This window comes from Eleutherodactylus coqui, chromosome 11 (assembly GCF_035609145.1).
Source record: "Eleutherodactylus coqui strain aEleCoq1 chromosome 11, aEleCoq1.hap1, whole genome shotgun sequence".
In the NCBI taxonomy this organism is placed as follows: domain Eukaryota; kingdom Metazoa; phylum Chordata; class Amphibia; order Anura; family Eleutherodactylidae; genus Eleutherodactylus; species Eleutherodactylus coqui.
Window position 1 is genome coordinate 129,631,400 of NC_089847.1, and position 25,971 is coordinate 129,657,370.

At 46.3% G+C, this 25,971-nt stretch overlaps 1 protein-coding gene across 3 annotated transcripts in view; it reads left to right on the forward strand.

Annotated features, from left to right (window-relative positions):
* SHANK2 (SH3 and multiple ankyrin repeat domains 2) overlaps nucleotides 1-25,971 on the forward strand; it is a 391,791-nt gene that overhangs the window by 6,095 nt on the left and 359,725 nt on the right. For all 3 annotated transcript variants that reach the window (XM_066583524.1, XM_066583525.1, XM_066583526.1), the window contains exon 2: nucleotides 25,672-25,900. In XM_066583524.1, the coding sequence (XP_066439621.1) occupies nucleotides 25,685-25,900 (216 nt within the window). In that variant the 5' untranslated portion in view covers nucleotides 25,672-25,684. The remainder of the gene's footprint in view (nucleotides 1-25,671; nucleotides 25,901-25,971) is intronic.

Consider the following 25,971-nt stretch of genomic DNA (forward strand, 5'->3'; position numbering starts at 1 on the left):
GTAAGACGGAGTGGTAAATTATACTGTCCTTCTGTAGCATGCCCTGGTAAACATGCCCACGGGGAGACTGAACATTGTGACCTAGGTGGTATATTTCACATTGTCTCTTTTAGAATGCCCTGGTAAACATGCCCACTGGGTGACGTGGCACATGTGACTTCTGTGGGTTTGTTGATATGCTCTACCTGTTTATTTATTCAATCTCCGTCATGCTGGAGACATAAAACGAGTCTTTGTTCACTGAGGCGTACATTGATTTGTACTATGAGACAAGTAATGCCAGCAGTCACGGAATAGACCGCGCAGGACTTCAGACAGCGAGCGGCTTTTGTACTTTAGTGTGATTGTAAGAAGGGATTGGATAGGGATCTGTGCCGCCTTCTGGCTTTATCTGCGTTTGATTGGGTATTAGGTGCAGAAATACAGAATATCATCATGTATTTCGCCATATCTGGAGTCAGAAAATGAAGGTTTGATTTGCCTCTTTCACTGGAACAGATTGACATTTACCGTACAACGATTGTGTTGTTTTTGAGCCTTCTTCTGGATCCACGTGGTCTCAAGTGGTAGTTCAACCTGTGAATTTTCTTAAACTTTTCTAGTAATAAACAACAGGAAAACAACATTATCATAAATCCGAAGAGCAAACAATGCATTGTGTTACTCTCATATGGCAGTGTTAATGCCCATATTACAACTACAGTACCCAGACTGTACCCATGTGGTTCTACTGCAAGAACGTAAATCACCATGGTAGGCATACTAACCTACCCTGTAAGTTCTGCCAGCAGCACCCTTGTTCCACTTGTGTGAATTAATTACTTGTCACTCTTCAATGTCTAATTTTGCCTGTTCTCTGATTTGTAAAGTGCTGCAGAGAATGTTGGCACAATATAAAGGTGATTATATTTATATTTCACCTAGCCGCAGGGACTTTATGTGGTACTGCAAATATGGTGCGTGTGTGAGCCCTGAAGGTAAAGGCCCTTTTACACGCGTTGACAACTGGACCTGAATGTTGGTTAGAATGCTTATTTGCCCAATTATTGGGCAATGTAAAACTGCGCTCAATCGCCAATGATTATTAGAAAGTCCTATTGACCTTCGCATTGAAAAATTGCGGCAAAGTCGCGTGAGAAAATTGCGAGCGGCAGTGATGTTTTAGTGAGAAATAGCAGTGCTGGTGCTCAAAATTCATAGGAAAAAAGTCGCGATTTTACCATAATTTTCTTGTGGCAATATCACAATCCCTAGTGTAAAGGAGCCCTAAAGCTGATAAAAATGGACGATTTTGAATAATCTTTATAACTGACCGATGACAGATGTCATCATCCAGAGAGGAGTCGGCCATGTTTGTAATTTATGCCCGGTAATCGGACAAACAATAATTTGAAATACAGAAATTTGTACCAATCCATTGACATCTTTCAATGGGTTCTATTCTCCTAGTATTACAGCTGGTCAGAGCAGAGTCTCACGTGGCCTTGAGCTGGTCAGAGCAGAGTCTCACGTGGCCTTGAGCTGGTCAGAGCAGAGTCTCACGTGGCCTTGAGCTGGTCAGAGCAGAGTCTCACGTGGCCTTGAGCTGGTCAGAGCAGAGTCTCACGTGGCCTTGAGCTGGTCAGAGCAGAGTCTCACGTGGCCTTGAGCTGGTCAGAGCAGAGTCTCACGTGGCCTTGAGCTGGTCAGAGCAGAGTCTCACGTGGCCTTGAGCTGGTCAGAGCAGAGTCTCACGTGGCCTTGAGCTGGTCAGAGCAGAGTCTCACGTGGCCTTGAGCTGGTCAGAGCAGAGTCTCACGTGGCCTTGAGCTGGTCAGAGCAGAGTCTCACGTGGCCTTGAGCTGGTCAGAGCAGAGTCTCACGTGGCCTTGAGCTGGTCAGAGCAGAGTCTCACGTGGCCTTGAGCTGGTCAGAGCAGAGTCTCACGTGGCCTTGAGCTGGTCAGAGCAGAGTCTCACGTGGCCTTGAGCTGGTCAGAGCAGAGTCTCACGTGGCCTTGAGCTGGTCAGAGCAGAGTCTCACGTGGCCTTGAGCTGGTCAGAGCAGAGTCTCACGTGGCCTTGAGCTGGTCAGAGCAGAGTCTCACGTGGCCTTGAGCTGGTCAGAGCAGAGTCTCACGTGGCCTTGAGCTGGTCAGAGCAGAGTCTCACGTGGCCTTGAGCTGGTCAGAGCAGAGTCTCACGTGGCCTTGAGCTGGTCAGAGCAGAGTCTCACGTGGCCTTGAGCTGGTCAGAGCAGAGTCTCACGTGGCCTTGAGCTGGTCAGAGCAGAGTCTCACGTGGCCTTGAGCTGGTCAGAGCAGAGTCTCACGTGGCCTTGAGCTGGTCAGAGCAGAGTCTCTTGTGGCCTTGAGCTGGTCATAGCAGAATCTCTCGTGGCCTTCAGCTGGTCAGAGCAGAGTCTCTCGTGGCCTTTCAGTGACTTTGTTCAATTTCCCTGTTTTGTCTCCTACAGCTGCATAGACGGGCGACCAAGGAAGAAATTCCACACTTCTATAAAATGAATAACTATAGCTTTTTTATTCCCTTTCTCTCTAAATTGTGTCTTTTGTATGATGATCACAGCAGGATATTAACCCGATCTGACCAGAGATGCATTTGCTCCATCAATACGGTATTATTTAATGAATCTTCAATAAGACGCCTTCCTGTCACGAGCGCTGAGACAATATTGTTGCTAACGATTCTATAAAGTTTGTAATTGAAACGCTAAGTAACGAAACGCACAGATTTCTCAGGTGACGGCCCGGGTCATACAGGGGCGATTGGGAGAGAAACGTACTGCTGAGTCTAAATTGATGTGATATTTGTCATGCACGTTTTATACCATGTGAATCGGTGGTTGCTGGATACAGTAACGGGGAAGTGCTTTGTGCCGCTGCCACCACTGCTGCAGCCATCCTACATTGCAAACATTACTGCCGCTATCTGCCTAAGAAATTTGGAGCGACCATCCGGCCTGGATAGACAAAGAAAGACGCACAACATTTGTGACTACCTGATGCACACCGTGCGTTAGTTGCATCTTTAATCTAACACACTTCTTTGATTGGCCAGTGTGGCTCACATGACCAGCACTGGCCAGTTAGAGCAATGTGCAGTGTCTTAGACCAGTGGTCCCCAACCTTTTTTGCACCAGGAATTGGTTTCAAGCAAGACCATTTTTCCATGGTCCGGCAGGGCGGAGTGGGAGTGGGGCAGGGGTGGGGCTTTGGTCATATAGGGGTGGTGGGGTTATGCAGCGCTACTTAGCAGTGCTATACACCAAACAGCGCTGTAGACTGGAGGGTGCTGGCGGGACCTCTGTATACAGTGCTGTAGACCAGGTCCCCGCCAAGAGCCACGACACTGTGGCTAGATCGCCGCTCCGCTCCACATAATGTGCTGTGCCGGGAGCCGCGTCACTGAGGTCTCTCTGCACTGGCATGCCCCGCATAATGTTCTCAGCCGGGGCCGCGTCTACTGAGGCCAGCCCACACAGTGTGCTCTGAGCCGCTGCAGAGCACACTGGTACTGTTGTATCTTGATGCCACCGGAAGCTAGGGGCTGACCTGGCATTGCTTGGGATTACGCCCCCTGTCAAGCTTCCGATCAGCTGTTTGGCACTTACTTACGGACTTCTGACTGTCAGCGACGTCTTCCCTGCAATGTCCCCCGGCGACACTGTAAGCACCAGCGTGTGTGCGGCCTTCCTGCAATTGTCCCCGCAGTCACTCTCTTGGGACTTGCGTGTGTGCGGCCTCCAAGGCATGCCCCCTGCTTTCAGTGTCGGCCCCGCCACTGTCACTGTCGGGCCTGCCGTCTGTGCGGGCTCCCTGCCATGTTCGCTCTCAGCCCCGGCATCCCTAGGCATCCATGGTGTCAGTGTGAGCGTGCCTCTGCGTAGCCTCCCGTTCGGCGCTCTGAGTGTTTACTGCCGGGCTGCATGTAGGCGATCATGCTGTTTGTGTGTCCCCACCGGCCCACAAGCTGACCACGGTCTCGGTCTCCCCCCTTCGTCCTCCGTCCAGCCGCGGTCCTGTTCTGCGGACCAGTGGTTGGGGACCCCTGTCTTAGACTACCAGAAACATTCTTAGTACAGTGTGCATCAGATAGTCAGAAAAGCAGTGCGGCCATCTTTGTTTCTCCAGGACTGAAGGGGGTGCTTTAAAGAGGTTGTCCAGCATTAGAAGAACATAGCTCCTTTTTTCCTAAAACAGCACCAGTCTTGTCTACAGGTTGTGCGTGGTATTGCAGCTTAGCCACAATCACTTCAATAGTGTTGAACTTTAATACTAGACCTAACCCACGGACGTGTGAGGCTCTGTTTGTGGAAGAAAGCAGTGTTTCTCTAATCCTGGACAACCTCGGCACAGTTTGTGAATTTCAGATGTCCGCCTCTGTTATCTAGGAAACCATAAGCAGCTTTGCATATAGTCTACCGTTTTGTGTTTACAGCTCCTATGCTAATCTAATCGTCACCATAGTTACAGACTGATATCAAACCCTGTGTCTAGTCTGTTCCTACAAACTCCTACCTCATAGAGGTGAATGCATCAGCGGTTAAGCATGTGCACAATCATATATTCCCTGTGGATAGGGGATAAATATTTTAAATGGGAAAGCCCAAAGGATTGGTCGTGACTTTACTATGATCACCTATCCTCAGGATAGACCATCAATAGTGGATTGGTAGGAATCCGCCTCTTGAGACCCCCACCGATCAGTTGTTTTCCGGCCTTCTGTTATTTTGGATAGTGCTGAAATCAGATAGCGCTGTCCATGGTGCAGTGGCCCAAGTTGGTATTGTAAGTGCAGCTCACATTGAAAACAATGGGCAATAGCGCAGATTTTTTCTTAGCGCTGCGAAGGTTGAGTGAAGACATCGCAAATGAGAATGAAACCATTAAAAATCATTGGTTTCATTATCATGCGTTTCCACTCACTCTCGCATCGCAAGAAAGGCTATCGTCAGTGTGAACCCGGCCTTAGTTCTCATCCACGTGGCTTGTACTGTAAATGCTGCGGATATTCCATACAGTTATTCTGCACATATCCTAAATTTGTGGATGAGGGATCTCAGGCAGTGTTATGTCTCCGCTCCTCTGATATAATCTCCTTATAGTTCTGGGTCTATAGGAAAGCTTCGAGGAGTTATGTCTGATTGTGTTCATCGACTATGGAGAACCCCGAGAGGCACATCAATCGTTGCTCTGTTTCTTTTCAGGTACGGAAGTAGTTATCAAATGGTCTCACAAAGGCGCAATCACAGTCTGCGTCCTTAAGTAGGTCTTCACCTACTCAGTAATCAGGTAGCGATTGATGTATCTGTCTGAGCAGCTCTTACCGTGTGCAGAGAGCTCCTATATACTTCTGTTCATCTCGTCCTTTACTCACCAACAGAACATATTTATATCATGTTGCAAAGAGCGGAGCATTATTGATTTGACTTTTAGGAATTATCATTGATTTATTTTTTTTTTACTTAAAAAAAATCATTTTTTCTCATATGAGAATATTAATATTAAAGTCACTGGCATTTCATTTTTTTCCATAAATCAATACTGAAAGCGAATATAAGAAACCTTTGTAGTATATCTTGTTACGGAAAAACACTTCTTTCTCCTCTTATCAGGCACCTCTCCCCTCTCTTCTGTATTGAACATTCATTCTCGATTAGGGTCCATTCACGTCAGCGTTCAGGGGTTCTGTTTTTCTCCTGTTTTTGGTGGGGTTGAAAACTCAATTACCTAGCTGAATGGGTCTGTCTTATGATGGAACCAAATGGCGCTGAACAGACCCCTTGATTATAATGGGGTTCATTCAGTTTCCAAATTCTTATAGGACTTCATAGAGCAGCATGCTATTTGGTCCCATTTTTAAATTAAATTCAGCGGGTTACGGCCTGGTTATGGCGGGGTGAGGTTGTTCTCCTCTGCTCCTGCCCTGAGATAGCTGGTCATCCTGATCCCAAACCTTACAAGGCAGCCTAACTATCACAAATGGACAACAATAAAAAAAAAGGGTGCTTTCACCGCCGTTCCAGAGCCCAGACAAGGTCGCCTATAGCACTGGGAATTGGGTGGTATCTAGCTGGTGGCTCCTCACCGGACTCCTAGCACGCTGCTCCAGCAATGCAGACCTGAACCCATTGCCAAGTAGTTCATCACATCTATGATGTGGATGACACCGGAACTGACACAGATACCGCTACTGCAGTGCCTACCTCTGATAATGGTGCCTGGAGTGGTGGCGCTCTCTACATGTGCTGCCAACAGCCGGAGCTCCCTCACTGAACAAAGGGACCTGTTGGATTGAGGTGAGACATTGCCTGGCTCTCAGGTCTTTTCTGTGGCCGCTCCGACTGCTAGTCATGCATTTTCTTCTCCAACTCAGGATGCAGCCCAAGGAACACTATTCCACCCACTCTCCCCTGCACAAGGTGTAATACCCCCTATGATGGATGATAGCAGTCCTCTTGCTTCACCTGCACTGTCTATGCATAGGCCAACCTCCCCTATGTCTCTGCAGCAAGGCAGCGCCATTACTGAACTGAGGGAATGGAGTGCCCAGCTTAGATCCACACCAACAGGAGAAGATATGGAATCTTACATTACACATTCAGAGTTTTACTATGAAACAGAACTAAACTCAGAGATTCAACAACTAGGAGCGCGGATTTCGTCTGCGGAGTGTATGGTTTAAAACAACCTCCTTGAAATGCCTCTGAATTACCCCTCTGGAGATGGACAGTCTCCATTGTTCCCTAGGTCACAGATCCGCAGATCCAGACCACCCTCAAAATGTTATTTGCCGCATTCACAGATAGTAGATGAAGGAATTCATTATGAGCAAGACGCGGGAGTGACGCACTGTGCTATTCCAAGGATTACAACTACAATGGCTGCCAGACCTCTTACACTTTAAAAGCAAAGGGCTTTAAGGCCTCTTCTTGAGGAGCTCCATCAACATAATCTGGCTACAGCTAGGGATTCCTCTGCGTTTGCAAGTTCGACATGAGGGCCACATGGAGGAACTTTGCCATCCACAAGACCTTCTTGCTTTCTCAACTGCCCTCAGCCCCCTAATGATCACTCTTCCAGAGCGGCCTGCTTTTTCTCCCCTACTATCTTCTGATACCCCACCGCACCCACAACAGGAACCGCGGAGGAGAGTGAGAGGAAGGGGTGGACCAGCGGAAGCTTTACTGGTGGTTAGCCCAGCTTCTTAAGATATCCTTGCCCTGCTTACTTCTCTTATCCCATTGGGTTCTGTGAGAGATGCCGGATCTGCTCATCATGAACCCTCTCTCCCTACTAATAATCAGACACCCTGGTTTCTGCATAGTTCCTCAAGGACTTGTATGTATAAACTATATAAGACATCCCAGGAATCCTCTATGTGTACCAGGCCGCTGTTAGCCTAGTCCTTCCTTGTATTTTTCTTCTCACCCCATTGGGAGCAGTCCGTGAAGGAGCCATTGTCTTTTAGAGAGAGAATCCCTCTTAATAATTTACCCTGCCCTTTTCAGACCAGCTTCTTCAAGAACCTAATGTATTGTTTTTTTTCACAATTGCATTTCTTCATGTTTTGTTTACACTGTTTGAATTCGCCTTGTAGAAACGTAATGTATGCCTTTACTTATTGTAGGCTTCTCTGGGGGGAGACTCTTCTCATAAAAGCTTGTCTCACATCTGGGGACTTTAACCCTAGACTTATGGATACAAGTGTCTGCTGGGAGTGCCCGACTCTTCGCACTTTAGGACATGGTCTTCTGAACAAGTTACACACAACTCAGTAGTTGCATCTCCTTAACTTGCCCTACTTTCCATCATTCCAGGTACCTTTGCTCTGGCATGCTGCGTCATTTCTGGACAGCCGCGTGAGCTGTCATTGGCGGAGCCGCCATCCACCATTGGATGGTTTGTTCAAGAATTATTTAATGCGTGGAGGAGCTGGTAGCTGAGGACTTGATCCCTAAAAACATGGGCTATGTGCATCTCCTTCCAACATATCTCAGATTTCCTAAATTTGCTGGTGAATGGACAAATTGACTGATTGGCCCTGCCTCCACCCTTTCCCCCTTTTTTATCTTCTCTACTCTTTCGAATTGATGACTCTATTTTAGTGTTATATATTGTTTAGTAATAGGGAAGGGACTTGTTTGTATAGCGCCAACTTATTCCCACCGCTTTCAGGTAATTAGTTTATTACCCTCAAGCAAGCTGGGTACTCATTTTACCGACCGTAAGGCTGGAAGGCTGAGTCAACCTTGAGACGGCTACCTGAACCATGCAGGGATTGAACCTGCAACCTTCAGGTCGTGAGCAAGAGCTTAGGTCAGGTCGTGAATACAGCTTACTGCATTCTGCTGCCTTAACACTCTAGTGTTATAGTTGTACAGTGCGGAGCAGTTACTCTGAATGTCCTCTCATTATTCTGGGCATCCTGAGGACGTGGTGATGGCAAAAACCATAGATGAGTTTAAGAGGGACTAGATGCCTTCCTAGAGTGCTATGATATTACAGGATATAGACATTATGTGATCAGCAGTGTATAGAGACATCATAGCAGCAGTCTACATCCACCAGTTCAGAGATGGAGAAGAGATCCTGCTCTCCTGTGTGGAGTTTATAGGGACATCATAGCAGCAGTCTACACCCATTAGCTCAGTGATAGAGAAGAGCTCATGCCCTCCTATGTGTGCAGTGTATAGAGACATCATAGCAGCAGTCTACATCCACCAGCTCAGAGATAGAGAAGAGATCCTGCTCTCCTGTGTGGAGTGTATAGGGACATCATAGCAGCAGTCTACACCCATTAGCTCAGTGATAGAGAAGAGATCCTGCTCTCCTGTGTGGAGTGTATAGAGACATTATAGCAGCAGTCTACATCCACCAGCTCAGAGATAGAGAAGAGATCCTGCTCTCCTGTGTGGAGTGTATAGAGACATCATAGCAGCAGTCTACACCCACCCGCTCAGAGATAGAGAAGAGATCCTTCCCTCCTCTGTGTGCAGTGTATAGGGACATCATAGCAGCAGTCTACATCCACCAGCTCAGAGATAGAGAAGAGATCCTGCTCTCCTGTGTGGAGTGTATAGAGACATCATAGCAGCAGTCTACATCCACCAGCTCAGAGATAGAGAAGAGATCCTGCTCTCCTGTGTGGAGTGCATAGAGACATCATAGCAGCAGTCTACATCCACCAGCTCAGAGATAGAGAAGAGATCCTGCTCTCCTGTGTGGAGTGTATAGAGACATCATAGCAGCAGTCTACATCCAGCAGCTCAGAGATTGAGAAGAGATCCTTCCCTCCTATGTGTGCAGTGTATAGGGACATCATAGCAGCAGTCTACATCCAGCAGCTCAGAGATAGAGAAGAGATCCTTCCCTCCTATGTGTGCAGTGTATAGGGACATCATAGCAGCAGTCTACATCCAGCAGCTCAGAGATAGAGAAGAGATCCTTCCCTCCTATGTGTGCAGTGTATAGGGACATCATAGCAGCAGTCTACACCCACCAGCTCAGAGATAGAGAAGAGATCCTGCTCTCCTGTGTGGAGTGTATAGGGACATCATAGCAGCAGTCTACATCCAGCAGCTCAGAGATAGAGAAGAGATCCTGCGTTCCTGTGTGGAGTGTATAGAGACAACATAGCAGCAGTCTACACCCACCAGCTCAGAGATAGAGAAGAGATCCTGCTCTCCTGTGTGGAGTGTATAGAGACATCATAGCAGCAGTCTACACCCACCAGCTCAGTGATAGAGAAGAGATCCTGCTCTCCCGTGTGGAGTGTATAGGGACATCATAGCAGTAGTCTACACCCTCCAGCTCAGGGAAGACTGAGAATTATAAATATGGCTCACAGAAGAAAAACTGGTGATTAAATGTAGGATACAAGTGATATAATGGCCAGAAATAGTTATTCCTCATGTAAAACACGACAGCTCATTATGAGAAGTCATCTGCAATGACAGCTACACTTTAATGATTATACTGTCGCTGAAATCACAGAACGCTGTTTCTGCTCTATAAATTTGAAGCGTCTTGTAATCTGTGATACTATAAAAAGCTTATTGATCTTCTTTCCACAAGGTGATTTTACTGCCTCGTGGTTCATACAAACATTACTTACAGAGGGCAGCGCACGGTTATCTGTGTGCAAACATCGCTTTGTTGCATTCAAGTGAGACAAGACGTCTTCTGCTGCAAGACTGACTCCACATTAGCTTGGTGCTGTGTGGATCTTTAGCACAGCGAGGCCTACAGCAGCAGGAAATATTCTGCGCAGCTTTACTGAACCAATCAGTCAAGTTTTTTTCAGATAATTTCATGAAATGAATAGTGTGGAGTTAAAACCTTAAGTTGTAATTCGCCTTTGTGTTTAAAAATATATATCTAACATATTATATACTGAGCGGCCACTTTATTGGAGACCATTCAGGGGCGCATTAGACTTCCTTTGGCCTTTAGAACCGCAGAAATTCATTGTGGCGTACATTGCACTATGTATTTAAAATGTTCTGTAGGAAGATTGGCCCCTGCGGACAGGAACCTTCTTGTACTTGCTTCAAATTAGATGACGGTACTTGCATGCTCTGATAGGAATGGGTCATTGATTCGTGCCGCTTGTGCCAAATTCTTACCTCCCATTAGCATGGGGCAACATAAATCAGAATTCATCTGACCATGTGATGTTTTTCCGCTGCTTATTTGCCTGCTGGAGTCTCTCTTTCTATTTCTCTTAGACACATTGGAGCTGGAAGCGGTCGTCTGCTGTCATAGCCCATCCGTGCTAAGGAACGGCGATGTGTGTATTCAGATGTTAGTTGGAGCACCAGCGTTGTATTTGACTGCGCTTGACTGTGCAGCGCCTTTGGTCATAATGATTCCTGACATCCTCCTCTGACCCCTTTTGGTGATGTTTTGTTTTCCGTCTACAGGATCCCCTTTTGCTGGATGTTTTCCCTTGATCATGCCATTCTCGTTATACTTTGCACATGTGATTACCCCATATGGTTGAACCTTTCTAGTCTAGCACCGATAATCGGGCCTCGTTGGAGGTCGCTACGATCGCTGGATTTTACCATCTAATGTGGATTCACACTGAAACTGATCCACTAAAAATTTTGCACATGCTTTTAAGCTGCACTCTGGGATCATGGGGAGAATTTCCCTACAACAAACAACAAAGGGTTGGACTCTAGCAAAGTGGCAATTTAATGCACTTTGTCCATATATTGCTATTAATTGACCACATTAGGTCATAAGTACCCCAATAGTTCCCATGTTGTGCATCAATTTCCTGAAAGTCCCATATACTATCCACTTCAATATATGTACAGTTGATTCTTGACCAAAGGCTGGAAGCCACAAGCCACAATGCTGTGATAGTTCTGTTGAAGGACACATAGCAGCGGCACGCTATGGACCGTATTAACCTAGAATGTGTATGATCACGTTTCACCAAGGTAACACAACATTAGTAACATAGTATGCGATGCAGAAAAAAGATAAACGTCCCTCTAGTTCAGCCTGTTTCCACTCCCACTTGTTGATCCAGAGGAAGGCAAAAAAAAAGTGAGGTTGAAGCCACCTTACCTCATGTTGGGGGAAACCATTCCTTCCCGACTCCATAATGGCAGCCAGCATAATCCCTGGGTCAACACTCTTCAGAGAAAAGTCTCTTGCTGGCTCCAAGTCCGGCAGTCGGGAGATCCCCAGATCAACAACCCTTCTGACTATTTAATGTCGATATCTGGTAATATCATAGTGCTCTAGAAAGACATCTAGTCCTCTATGAATTTTGCCATCACCATGTCCTCAGGCAGAGAGTTCCACAGTCTCACTGCTCTTACAGTAAAGAACCCACTTATATATGTTGGTAATGAAACCTGCTTTCTTCTAGACTTAGAGAAAATCCTCTACGTCTAGAAGAAATCCTCTATGTCTAGAAGAAAGCAAGTTTCATCACCCTATTGTTACTGCCGCAGTCCTGGGTATAAACAGATCCTGGGAGAGATCCTTGTATTGTCCCCTCATGTATTTATACATAGTTATTTGGTCGCCCCTTAGCCGTCTTTTTTCCTGGGTAAATTATCCCAATTTGGATAGCCTCTCTGGGTATTCCAGTCCTCTTATTCCATGTATTAGTTTAGTCGCTCTTCTTTGGACCCCGTCCAGTACTGTAACATCTTTCCTGAGCACCGGTGACCAGAACTGTGCACAGTATTTCATGTGAGGCCTGAAAAGTGCCTTATATAGTGGGAGGATAATGTTCTCGTCCCTCGCCCCTATACCTCTTCTAATGCACCCCAAGACTTTATTAGCTTTTGCAGCAGCTGACTGGCATTGACTGCTCTGGTTAAGCCTACAGTCCACTAGTACCCCCAGGTCTTTTTTCATCTCACTTTTCCCTAGCAGTACCCCATTTAGTGTCCATTGTTTTCATTTAGAGCAATACTACTGCATCCAATGCTATATTTTTAAATCCACAGCGACAAACTCTGTGACGAGGCCGCACGTTATGATTGCATCATAGGGATGCATTTAGATTCCTTTAATAATAACAGGAATTCATTTTTTTGCCATAATTTCCATGTAGCGCATAGAATACGATGTCGGTGTAGATGTCAGGTGCTCTTTAACAAGTTACAAGGTGGAAATAGCAGCCTCCATCATTTGCATTTTCACACCTTTCTCTTCGGCTCACATTTCAATGTTAATCTTTCCAAAAATGTTAATCCTAACATATGCCGTATATCAAGCAGAATATTATAAAGCTGCCCCGCTGCGACCGAAGAAATAAAAATAACTCTGATTTTAGGCTTATGTGTCTAAAGTGCGAGTTATTTATACGTAAATTTACCCAAAAGAAAGTTTCTTTCTTTTTTTTTTTACCTAAAGTGTACCTGAGGTTTTCTAGACTACCCCAGGTTCTCCTTACTCTCTCTCATTTGCTGCTGTTTGCACCCTCTTTCATCTTTGTAAGTTCTAATTTTTCAGGTGGTCTTCCCTATTTTTCTCTTCTGCTGTTTTGATATACAAACCCTCCCTGATAATAGAAAGCAGTCTAGCATTCTGCCAGTAGTTCCCTGTCCTGACTTCCCCTCCCTGACTAACCCATGCTGCAGTGCGTCGTCTCTGATCCAGTGAGCAAAGAGGCAGTGTTTGATTGCCCACCCCAGGATGATTCAGGCATTCAAAGACATTCTGGCCAGATTGTTAGTAAACCTACTATAATGAACACACACAGATTGCAGATACCGTCTGCAGATCTGTCAGCCTGCGAGTGCAGGGAGCAGCCTGTGAAGATAGCCCCTACCCCACATCCTAGCATCCCTGTTACTACAGAAACTCAGTACCTAACAACAGACAGTGGAATGCAGAGGACACAGAAGGGAGACCCCTAGTGGTGGCCACTTCAAACTTGATTTACAATGGTAAAACAAAAAAAAGTTTAATAAAAGTATATTACAAGATTGATGAGACGCACATGGGCTATTAGATGAGCAGAGCTTGTCTATAAAGTTAGCGCCCCTTTTAAAATGTTGTAGTTTTATTACTTTTTGATCATACATTTAGTTAAGGAACGAAGAATTATTCTCTACTCGCTTTAAAGAATTGATGAGCAGCAGTACATCCTTACTTATTATTTACCACAGCCAGCCTGAGGCCCCCAGGGGTCCACTTCACATCTCCGTAGACCCTCAACTCTCGTATTTCTAAAGATTGAGGTGAGGAAGGGTTATCTCTTTAAAATTCATAATGACTGATGCCCGCAGTCGTCGCTTCTTTAATTCACAGCTTCTGATTGATAGCGGATTGAAGGCGCTGATGTGCGGAGTTAAGTTAAACAGGTATTCAAGTCTACCTTTGATTTGTGATCCTCCGGGAGCTTAAACATGCTGCAGATTTAGGAAGACATTAAAGGAAGGTAGAACTGCAGGAAAGGGCATCTCGTAGATTCCACTTCAAAGGTTCAGCACTTGCACACATGATGCTATGAAAGGTAAAATTAGCACAAAGTACACCTCACGCCTAGACGGTTCCCCCGATACATCTGTAATCATTCGTTCTTACCACGGGCTCCTCTTCAAGTTTTGGGGTGTCTGTTCCAGAACTACGACTGAGCCCGGCAGTGACTCTGAATGGCATTACCGAGGCTATAATGCTATATATACTCTTACACAGGGTGTAGTCAAAATGATCCAACACTATATCTTAACACTAGTGTCCAATATATATAGGAAGGCATGGATATGTCACACAATGGTACGACACATGGGTCCCGAAACATGGACTTCAATTTTAGTTCCAAAAGTTTTTATTGAATTTTCATATTACTGTTGCGTTAAGCTTATTTGAATCCCCACGCAGGGGGTGCCATAGTAGTGAGAAACATAAAACAATAACATAACATATTTATTCTAGGTTAGGATTCCACCATGTTCTTAATGTGAATAGTAGGTTGGTTTAAGTGCTCGAGTTTTTCTTCTCTTCCGTGTCTTTTAAATCCACCATTGCGTGTTTTTGTGCTTTTAATGTCCCTCCTCCCGCCCCCTCTTCCTTTCCCCATCCCTCTCCCCCTTATAATCAATTTTTATTTGTTCTTCTAGCGGTTTGGTGTCTTATGAGCTAAGGGGTCTAGTTAGGCCTGGTATATCTAGTGAAGTGGGCCAGGGCGTCCAGGTCTTGAGAAATAGGTCCATTTTGTCTTCCCTCATGGCTGACAGTTTTTCATAGAGCATCATTCTTGATGATCTACCGTAGTTATGATTGGTTCTATATAAAGGGAGGGTTTCAGCCATTGGGATGCGATGTACATTTTGGTTGCCATACAGATCTGCTGTGCTAGTTTGTGTTGTTGGTTATTGTATCCCATGGGTTTGTCAGCCAGGAGGCATGCGGATGGAGTGAGGGGGAACGTCTTACCCAGTACTCTGGATATAAGGTTGGTTACTCTTCTCCAGAGGGCGGCTACTGTGGGGCATGTCCACCATGTGTGGGAGATTGTACCTAGGATATTGCATCCCCTAAAGCAATTTTGGAAGGTTTGTTGGGGAATATTTGTTGATCGTTGTGGGGACTAAATATGATCTATGGAGTATTTTTACTGCGGTTTCTACTAAGGTTACTTGATGACTGCCTTTTGTTGCGGATGTGCAGCAATGATGCCATCGTGGTAGAGAAAGGGTAATACCCAAATCTGCCTCCCAGCGCGTCATGAAGGGAAGTTTAGTGTCTTCTGGGGGTTTATTCATGGAAGCGTAGAGTATGGATATTATGCCCGGTTGAAGTGGTGACCATAGGCAGGTTCTCTCAAAGGGTGTAGGGATGGGTGGCTGGTTAGTAGTGTTCAGCAAGGAGCGTAGGAAGCTATATATTTGCCTTAGTTCAAACTATAGGTTTTCTGGAATTGAGTATTTATTAGAGATGAGCGAACCTACTCGGCCACTATACTTTTTCGCCCGAGCGCCGCGATTTTCGAGTACTTCCGTACTCGGGTGAAAAGATTCGGGGGGTGCCGTGGGTGAGTTGGGGGTTGCAGCGGGGAGTGGGGGGGAGAGGGAGAGAGGGCTCCCCCCTGTTCCCCGCTGCTACCCCCGCTCCGCCACGCCTCCCCCCGCCCCCTGGCGCCCCCCGACTCTTTTCACCCGAGTACGGAAGTACTCGAAAATCGCGGTGCTCGATCGAGTAATTACTCGAAACGAGTATATTCGCTCATCTCTAGTATTTATCTATCAATTGTTGCATAGGTAGTAGTTTCCCGCAGTGCATAAACTGGTGTAGGGTCGTGATATGATTGGCTCGCCACCAATGGAAGTTTTGTTCTTGTAGGCTAAGGGGAAACGCTTGATTGGGGATCACCGGTAGTAGTTGTGGGATGGGTGACATCATGACATATTTGAATCTGTTCCTTCTCCAAATCATAAATTGGTGGTGTGTCAGTGGGGCTAGGTGTTGTATGTTTGTGGGTTTCCAGTCTTTATCCCAGAACATGGTACCTAGGTCCAAGGGGGCCAGGAGAGCAGCTTCCACCTCTGCCCACAGGGGTCGTTTCCTGCCAGCAAATATTGGGGGGATTTGTGACAATTGTGCTGCGATATAATATTTTTTCAGGTTGGGTACTGATAGGCCTCCGGTTCTCTTGTGGTAGTGCATAACTTTCTGTTTCATTCTGGGTCGTTTGTTCCTCCAAATAAATTGGAATATGGCCTTTTGCATTTCTTGTAGTTCTTTAGGGGGGATTCCTTTGGGGAGACATCTGAACAAATATAGTAGACGGGGCAGGACGTTCATTTTAATAGAGTTGATGCGCCCTATCCATGAAATGGAAGGATGGTTCCACTTCTTTAGGTCTGCTTTCAACTCTGCGAACAAGGGGGTAGTTCTTTTTGTATAAGGTGTCCAGTTTGGGAGTGAGTTTGATAACAAGGTATGTGATATGATGTTGGCATGCATTAAATCCAAAATTTAGTTCAATGAGCTTTTGTGAATGTGGAAGGATATTGTGGAATAAGGCTTCCATTTTGCCCATATTCACTATCAGTCCTGAAACTTCAGCAAAGGTGTCCAAGACTTTCATTAGGTTTGGTAGTGAGGTGAGGGGTTTGGTTAGAGTAAGCAGGATATCGTCTGCGAATAGACTAGCTTTATATTCTTTGTTTCCTGCAGTCACCCCCATTATGTTTGGGTTCTTTCTAATGATTTGTGCAAGGGGTTCCATCGCTAAAGCGAAGAGTACTGGGCACAGTATTTTGTTTACTGCTGAGGTGGGAAGTTTTAATTCTGCAGAGGGGTTTGAGTACAGGACGTGCAATGCTGTAATGAAATTCCCTTGGATACCTGCTTTTTTAAGGACTGCAAATAGGTAGTCCCAGGATAAGCTATCGAAAGCTTTTTCGATGTCTAAGGCCTCCTTCCCACGAGCGTGACGGGCTCCGCCGCGTAATATTACGCTGTGAAGCCCGTCACGGCGCCCCCCAGAGCCCCTATACTTACCTGCGGGAGATAGCGTGAAATCGCTTCCCCGCCCACCGCCGCCGCGTCACCGCCCGTCACCGCCCACCACCGCTGCGTCACCGGCCGTGTCACGTGCACGGCCGGCCGTGTCACGTGACGCGGCCAGCCGCGTAATATGGCGTCATATGACGCGCTGGTTACAGCGGGAGATAGCGTGAACGGACGGCTTCCATTGACTGCAATGGAAGCCGTCAGTGCGTACAGCCCGTCCTCACCCGCAGAAAATAGAGCATGCTGCGGGTGAGGACGGGAGAAATCGCGGTGCGTAATTCCGCAGTGGAATTACGCATCGTGAGCATTGTGCTATTAGGTTCAATAGAACCTAATAGCTGCGGGCAACGCAGCGGATTTTCGCCGCGAATTACGAGGCGGAAATCCGTTCGTGGGAAGGAGGCCTAAGGCAAGGATTAGTTGTGGTGTTTTGTTGGTGTTTGATATGTGTATGAGGTTAAGGACTTTTCTAATGTTGTCTGATGCCTGACGGGAGGGAATAAAGCCTACCTGATCTTTGTGGATCAGTGAGGGGAGAAATGTGTTTAGTTGTTTAGCTAATATGCTGGTCAAGATCTTATAGTCTATGTTTAATAGTGAAATAGGTCTGTAATTTTTTGGGGAGGTATGGTTTTTATTGGGTTTGGGGATAACCGTTATATGGGCTTTAAGGAATTCATCAGGGACTGTTTTACCCAGTAGAATGTCATTATAGAAGCGTTAGGGGCTGTGAGAGGACGGTGTTGTATTTTTTATTGTACAGGGCGGTGAGGCCGTCTGGGCCTGGGGCCTTACCTGGTTTCAGTAATTTGATGGTCTCCTCCACTTCCTCTACCGAGATGTGTTGGTTAAGATGATCATTTTGATGTTCTGAGAGCCGTGGGAGCGTTAAATTATTTAGAAACTCTTGGGGGGCAGAGGGCGATTTTTGGGGTTTATATGTATATAATTTGTTGTAGAATTCGAGGAACGTGTTAGCGATTTCATCAGGGTCTGCCGAGCTTGATCCATTTTGTGTTCTAATGGAGTGGACTATGTTAATTTTTTCTTTCGCTCTAAGGCGTGATGCCAGTAATTTGTCAGGCTTATTGGCAAGTTTGAAGTAAACTGATTGAGTCCATTGGAGGGCCTTTTCTGCTTGGGTAGTATATAAAAGGTCGATTTGTAGTTTAGTATCCTGGATGTTTTTTCGTCAGGGCTATACTAGGGCGTTGCTGGTTTGCTATTTCTATTAGGGTGAGGCGTCTTTCTAGTGCTTGTAGAGCTTGTGTTTTTTCCTTCTTTTTGATAGCGGAAATTCTGGAAATTTGGCCTCTCATGTAGGCTTTATGCGCTAGCCATACCCAGACTGCTTCGGATGTATTATTGTCGTTTGTTGCTAGAAATTCCATCAGTTTTTCTGTTGTTTGTGCCAACGTTATGGGGTCTTTCAGTATAGACTCGTTGAGTCTCCATTTCCTAGGTAGAGGCTGCGGGGTTTATAAATTGGGTGAGGACTATGTCATGGTCTGACCTGGCGCATGGGATTTGTGTAGCCTGGGCAAGTGTGGGGAGTAAATGGGTCGATACCAGGGTCCAGTCGATGTGCCGAGAAAAAAGTGTAGCCTCTTCTCGTGCCGTGCATCTCCCTCCAACAGTCTGCTATTGATAGATCCTTCAATGTATTATTTATCGAGGTTCTTTGTGATGGGCTTAACTTGTCTGGGCTTTGGGAGGATCGGTCTTGGGCCGGGGAGAGGGTCATGTTGAAGTCTCCCATCCAATATATAGAGGCTTTCGATACCTCTCTTAGCTTTCTGGGGATTTGGGTAAATAGTTTGTAGGGGTTGTTTACAGGGGCGTATGAGTTTACTAGAACTAGTTTATGTTCCCTGAGCTTACCGTGTAGTATGACGTATCTCCCTTGGGAGTCTATTTCTGTTTTGTCTATTATGAGGGGAAAGGAATTGTGTAAGAGAGTTGTAACTCCTTGATGTTTTTTAGTCGCAACCGACGAGAAAACTCTGGTATATTGTGGGTGTAGGTAGCTGGGGGCAGAGGTGGTGGAAAAATGGGTTTCTTGAAGGCAGATGACGTCGGGTTTGACTTTAAGGTATTGTGTGAATGCTTTTCTTCTCTTGAGTGGGGAATTGAATCCCTTGACATTGTGTGAAATTATGGTGGCCATGTTGAGGGGGTGGGAGGAGGCTGAGTAATTCTGGAGTGTATCTGGGGTTTTTGGGTAGTAGTGTGGTGGTAATCGTTAGGCAGGTGGTGTGTGGAGTTGCATTTCGGTACATACAATAACATTGTAGAAATAACAGTTAAAGCAAATATCAAGGTTTCAAACGGGTTTGGGTTTCTTTCAAAATCCAAGAAATCCCAAACCGAGTGTTCCCTTAAGGTCATCAGCAGAATATGGCTAGCGATACTCTGTAACGACCGTGGACAGGGTGCCTGATACTTTAAACTGTTTTTTGTTACTTTGGAAGTCTGTCCTTAACATAGGTTAACCTCCATGTGTGATCAGGGAGCATATCGGCTCAATGAAAACAAAGATATGCTCCGGTAAGGTCAGCCCCCCACCTATCTAACATTAATAGTCATCAATGACTTATCTAAAAAAAAAAAAAAACACCTTTTTAAATGGAGTTGTCCAGCTCTAAATAATTGAGGAGTTATCCTCAGGATAGGTCATCAATAGCTGATCATCCATGACACTTGGGACATCCACTGATCAGCTGTTTGCCGGGCCACTGTTTCAGTGTATGGAGCTGGACGCAGTGGCTAGTGTTGGTATTGCAGGCACATCTTCCATTCAATGAGACTCAGCTTGCAGTACTAATCCAGGCCACTGCACAGTGTCCGGAGCTGTCTGCTTCCTGCAGCAAAATCGCTAGAGGTGCAGGAAGTTGTACAAATGTGAGAAGTTATAATGGCAGTAATAAGGGGTGGCACACTTTTCTAGTAACAGAGATACCCGAGAAATGTATGAATAAAATAGATATTCAGTCCTCGTCTGTTAACTTCTTGTATTTGTCTGTCTGTTTCTATGAATGGCAAGTATTGTAAATGCATCCTTGATCTTTGGGTATAAGTTTTGTAAAGCTGCAATTGACTGTCATTGTGTATCTACTCCAGAAGGATTATACGGCAGGAAGCTGAACGCGTGTGATTGTTTAGCTGTACGGTGGCAATAGACAGTGAATCACGGCTATTAAGTATACTGCTATTGTGCACATGTTTTATAGTCCTGTCTAAAAGGAGTCTGTCAGCTGGAAGATGCCACCAAAACTGTGAGAACAGGAGGACCGCGATATGTGAATGACTGTACATACAGAGCTGTCAATCACTGATAGCTCCGCCCACTGGACTGTGCATGCAGATAGCTGTCAATCACTGATAGCTCCGCCCACTGGACTGTGCACACAGCTGTCAATCACTGATAGCTCTGCTCACTGGACTGTGCATCCAGATCACTGTCAGTCACTGATAGCTCCGCCCACTGGACTGTGCTCCAGATCTCTGTCAATCACTGATGGCTCCGCCCACTAGACTGTGCATATAGATCACTGTCAATCACTGATCGCTCTGCCCACTGGACTGTGCATACATATGGCTGTCAAACACTGATAACTCTGCCCACTGGACTGTGCATACAGATAGCTGTCATTCACTGATGGGTCCGCCCATTGGACTGTTCAGCTCAGAATGTGCAGAGATATAAATGAATGAAATACAAGTTCTACTGAATCCTTCCTATAAACTATATATCGGTCCGCCCGGCTCCTCCTGCTCTCGCAGTTTGGACAGCTTGTTCCAGCTGACAGACTCCCTTTTAAGGGCGCCCACCCACTGGCGTTTGCGATCTTTGTGCGTGAAAAATGCTGCGTTTTCGCGGCGGTTTTCGCGGCGTTTTTTGCGGCGTTTTTTGCCGCGTTTTCGCGGCTTTTCCATTAATTTCCATTGACTTTCATGGGTGCATTAGGAGAAAAATAAGGACACATATGCAACTGACAGTTCCTATGTTAAAAAACGCAACGCAACGCAAAACGCCAGTGGACAGGAGCACATTCAATTCTAATTGCTCTGCAGGAAAAACGCAAAGAAAAAAAAATCGCCAGTGGGTGGGCGCCCTAAGGGTGCATTGACATGGACAAGAGCAAGTAACACCCTACATGCTTTGAGATATGTGGAACGCAGCACATCTGCATGTTCTCTTATGCAAGATACGCATGAAAATAGAAAATGCGATTAAAAAAAAAAAAATTATTTTTTATTTTTCCATCTCACAACAGCGCTCCAAGATAAAATTTGCTCATGTAAATACCCTCACTACAAATAATAGGTTGTATTTTCATGCAAGCTTTGTGTATCTCTCAACGCACAACTTTCTCACCCTAAGGCCTCCTTCCCACGAGCGTGACGGGCTCCGCAGCGTAATTTTCCGCTGTGAAGCCCGTCACGGCGCCCCCCAGAGCCCCTATACTTACCTGCGGGAGATAGCGTGAAATCGCTTCCCCGCCCACCGCCGCGCGTCACCGCCCGTCACCGCCCACCACCCTCGCGTCACCAGCCGTGTCACGTGCACGGCCGGCCGTGTCACGTGACGCGGCCGGACCGCGTCATTTGGCGTCATATGACGCTCGGCGGTGGGCGGGAAAGCGTTTTTTCACGCTATCTCCCGCTGGTTACAGCGGGAGATAGCGTGAATGGACGGCTTCCATTGACTGCAATGGAAGCCGTCAGTGCGTACAGCCCGTCCTCACCCGCAGAAAATAGAGCATGCTGCGGGTGAGGACGGGAGAAATCGCGGTGCGTAATTCCGCGGTGGAATTACGCATCGTGAGCATTGTGCTATTAGGTTCAATAGAACCTAATAGCTGCGGGCAACGCAGCGGATTTTCGCCGCGAATTACGCGGCGGAAATCCGTTCGTGGGAAGGAGGCCTAAGAAAGATCAGGAACTCAAAACAACAAAATGTTTATTTAATACTATCCAACACAGAATTGTGCAAACTGTAGTGCCCGCTATTCTGAATAACCCATAATATTGGGCAGCCACATGGCAATGCCTCCACTCAGTAGTTCCCACAAAGTAGGTTTTATTGCAGCTGAGCTCATATAAATGTTCCCGATCTGCTGTCCTGATGAAACACAGAAACTACAGGCCTGTGAGCCTGGCTTCTATACCAGGAAAGATATTTGAACTGTAATATCTCAAATATGTGCAAACATACTGTACAAATTTTTGCTAAGATATATATTTCCATCTGTTTACTTTATTCTGAATGCACATTTGAAAAACGTTAGTGTTTTTTTTGTTTTTTTTTTTAACCATTTAGATCAGTGGTCCCCAACCTTTTTTCCTCTAGGGACCGGCCTCAAGCAAGATGATTTTTCCATGGCCCGGCAGGGCGAGGTGGGGTGGGGGTGGGGCAGGGGTGGAGCGTTGGTCATATGGGGGCGGGGTTATGCAGCGCTATACACCAAACAGCGCTGTAGACTGGGGGGTGCTGCTGGGACCACTCTGCTGCCCTGCTACACTCCCTAGCACCCTCAGATATGCGCTCACCAGATCCGAAGCACTGTCCGTGTGGCCATGTCCCCCCTGCGCTGCAAGAACTCTAGGGACCCCGTCAGTTCTGACGGTGTGGTTCCTGAGGTCCCCGCTATGCTCTCTGCTCCCGCGCGCTCACTGCTATGCTGGCGAGCCCCCACCCCCGCCACTGGTAGCGGACAGCAGCAGCACATGATGGAGCATAGGAGACACTGCGGGCAGCAGCACAGCACAACGAGCCACACAGCAGTTCTGCAGGGCAGCCTTACTTTCCTACGTTGTCGGCCCGGCGTAGCACTCAGCAGCAGGTGCAGTACACATCAGAGCAGGGAGACAGTGTTCCCTACTGTAGGAAGAACAGCTCGCCTGTCAGTGTCCTCTCTGCCGCAGTACTAGCCAATCGGAAGCTAGGGGGCGTTCACTCCATAGTCCGCTCAGCCCGTAGCTACCAGTGACGTGACATTAAGGTACAACAGTACCTTGCTAGTCTGCGGTGCTGCGGACCGGCAAAGAAAATCCGGTGCTGGTCCGCAGACCAATGGTTGGGGACCCCTGATTTAGATGATGTACAAATTTAACATTACTTTTCAGCATTTTGAGGAACACTTTATTTCTTACAGCAAGCCAAGTTTGCAAAGGCTCATGAGTGTCAGAATGATAGATACCCCCCCCAAATGACTGCACCCCTTAATGTATCAAGTGAGGGGTGTCATGAGTATTTTGACCCCACAGTTTTTTTTCAGGAATTAATTCAATTTGGAGGAGAAAAAGTAAAATTTCATATTTTTGCAACTATGTCATTTTAAAGACATATTTTTTTCCTATAGTGCCCATGAAAATGAGGACTGACACCCCAAAATGGATACCCTTGTTTCTCCCGTGTTCAGAAATATACCCATTGTGGCCCTAATCTTATGTCTTGATGCACAACGGGGCCCAAAACGAAAGGAGTAGTCAGTGTCTTTCAGAACATAAATTTTGCTTGAAAGGCTTTTAGGCCTCGTAGCACTCTTGTAGAGCTCTTGAGCGTCCAGAACCATAGAGAACCCCCACAAGTGACCCCATTTTGAAAACTAGACCTCTAATGAATTTATCTAGGGGTGTACAAACTATTTTGACCCCCCAGTTTTTGAATGAATTCAAGCAAAGCAAAAGGAAAAAAATTGAGATTTTCGTTTTTTTGGTAATTCTGTCATTTTAAAAACAGCTTTTTTTGTACAGCACACACATAAATGAAGACTTGCACCCCAAAATGGATACCCCTGTTTGTCCCGTGTTCAGAGACATACCCATTGTGGCCCTAATCTTATATCTGGATGCACAACGGGGCCCAAAATGTAAGGAGTAGTCGGTGGCTTTCAGAACACAGAACAGAAATTTAGCATGAAGGTGATTTATGCCCCACTGCCCACTTGTAGAGCCCTTGAGCGGCCAAAACGACAGAGAACCTGAACAAATGATTCCATTTTGAAAACTAGACCCCCTAACGAATTCATCTAGGGGTGTAATGTGTATTTTTACCCTACAATAAATCTAGTGCCGATCGCATTGCCGGGGGGGGGGGGGGCGTCATTAATAGGTTGCTGGTCTGCATGGTGCACTACATGTATCAGAAGGTCTGGCACTTGGTATCTGCTCTATGCAGGAGTATACACCAAGCAGCCACCCCCCTCTATTAGGAGGTTGTGTGAGGGGCTGTCTCATGTAGTTATCTCTCTTCCTGTGTTACTCTCAGATATCCGCATCAGAAAACAAGGTTGCAGGTGTATTACCGTACATTACAGGGCCATCTCATTGCACTTGTCATATGGTTAGTGACTTAGTAACATCGTATGTTAGGCTAAATTAAAGGGGTTGTCCCGAGGCAGCAAGTGGGTCTATACACTTCTGTATGGCCATAATAATGCACTTTGTAATATACATTGTGCATTAATTATGAGCCATACAGAAGTTATAAAAAGTTTTTTACTTACCTGCTCCGTTGTTAGCGTCCTCGTCTCCATGGAGCCGACTAATTTTTGGCCTCCGATGGCCAAATTAGCCGCGCTTGCGCAGTCCGGGTCTTCTGTGTTCTTCTATGGAGCCGCTCGTGACAGAGAGCCGCTCCGTGTAGCTCCGCCCCGTCACGTGCCGATTCCAGCCAATCAGGAGGCTGGAATCGGCAGTGGACCGCACAGAAGAGCTGCGGTCCACGAAGCAAGAGGTTCCCGGCGGCCATCTTCACAGGTAAGTATAGAAGTCACCGGAGCGCGGGGATCAAGGTAAGCGCTCCGGTAAGCTGTCTGTACGTCCCTGCATCGGGGTTGTCTCGCGCCGAACGGGGGGGGGGTTGAAAAAAAAAAAAACCCGTTTCGGCGCGGGACAACCCCTTTAAGACAATGTCCATCTAGTTCAGCCTGTTTCAACCCCCTTCCTTGTTGATCCAGAGGAAGGCAAAAAAAACCCCTAATGAGGCAGAAGCCAATTAGCCCATTCGGGGACTTGGGGTCTTACAGAGGAGGTGGACAGCCATACGTGACTCCTAAATCACACTGTGACCCCACCCTGGGTGTGCTGCATGCATAAGAGTCAAAGGTAGGGAACCGAGATAATATCTATGGTATAAGATAGTTAGCGACTCGCTACTTGCAGAGGGCTGCATTGTTGTGATCTGGGACAGGAACAACCTCATTTTAAGTTTAAGTCTCCTAGAAATCTCATCCTGAAATTTTGCAGAGCTGTAATATTTTTTCAGTTTTGTAAAATTGTTGCAAAACAGCATTGATAAAATATAGGGATAAAAACTGGGCTCACAAGGCCATAATTACCTGCTGCATGCCACCAGTCTCCTTGCACTATCTTGCCGTGTATATGCGCGGAATATGGGCCAAGATAGAACAGTGCAATTTTTTTTAAATTTATTTATTTAAATCATGCCCGTATTTCGCGCGCCATTAAAGTATATGTGTTTTTGCTATTGCGTGAGTAGTACACTATTAGCATATGGTCACGTTAGCTTGGCCGAAGGGTGAGTATTGTGCACACAACCTACGGTACTCATCCTACCTCCATTTTTAGGTTTGTGCAAATGTCTGTGTAAAGTGAACCATATAGAGTATTTTTTATCTCAATGTAAAATGTTTGGTTTTTTTCTTTAGTGTTTCGCGGTGAATGACGCTGAATATGCCACGCAGTCCCACCTCCAGTGAAGATGAGATGGCACAGAGCTTTTCAGACTATTCAATGGAGTCCGAATCAGACAGCTCCAAAGAAGAGACCATCTACGACACCATCAGGGCCACAGCCGAGCGTCCCACCAGCAGGCTGGAGGATATTCAGACCAACACGATGGTCGTCAGGATTGTAATACCCGATCTGCAGCAAACTGTGAGTCAAAGTTTGGAAAGGAGAATTCACTTAATGAAAGAAGTGAAGGGGAGCTATAGTATAAGTCACAT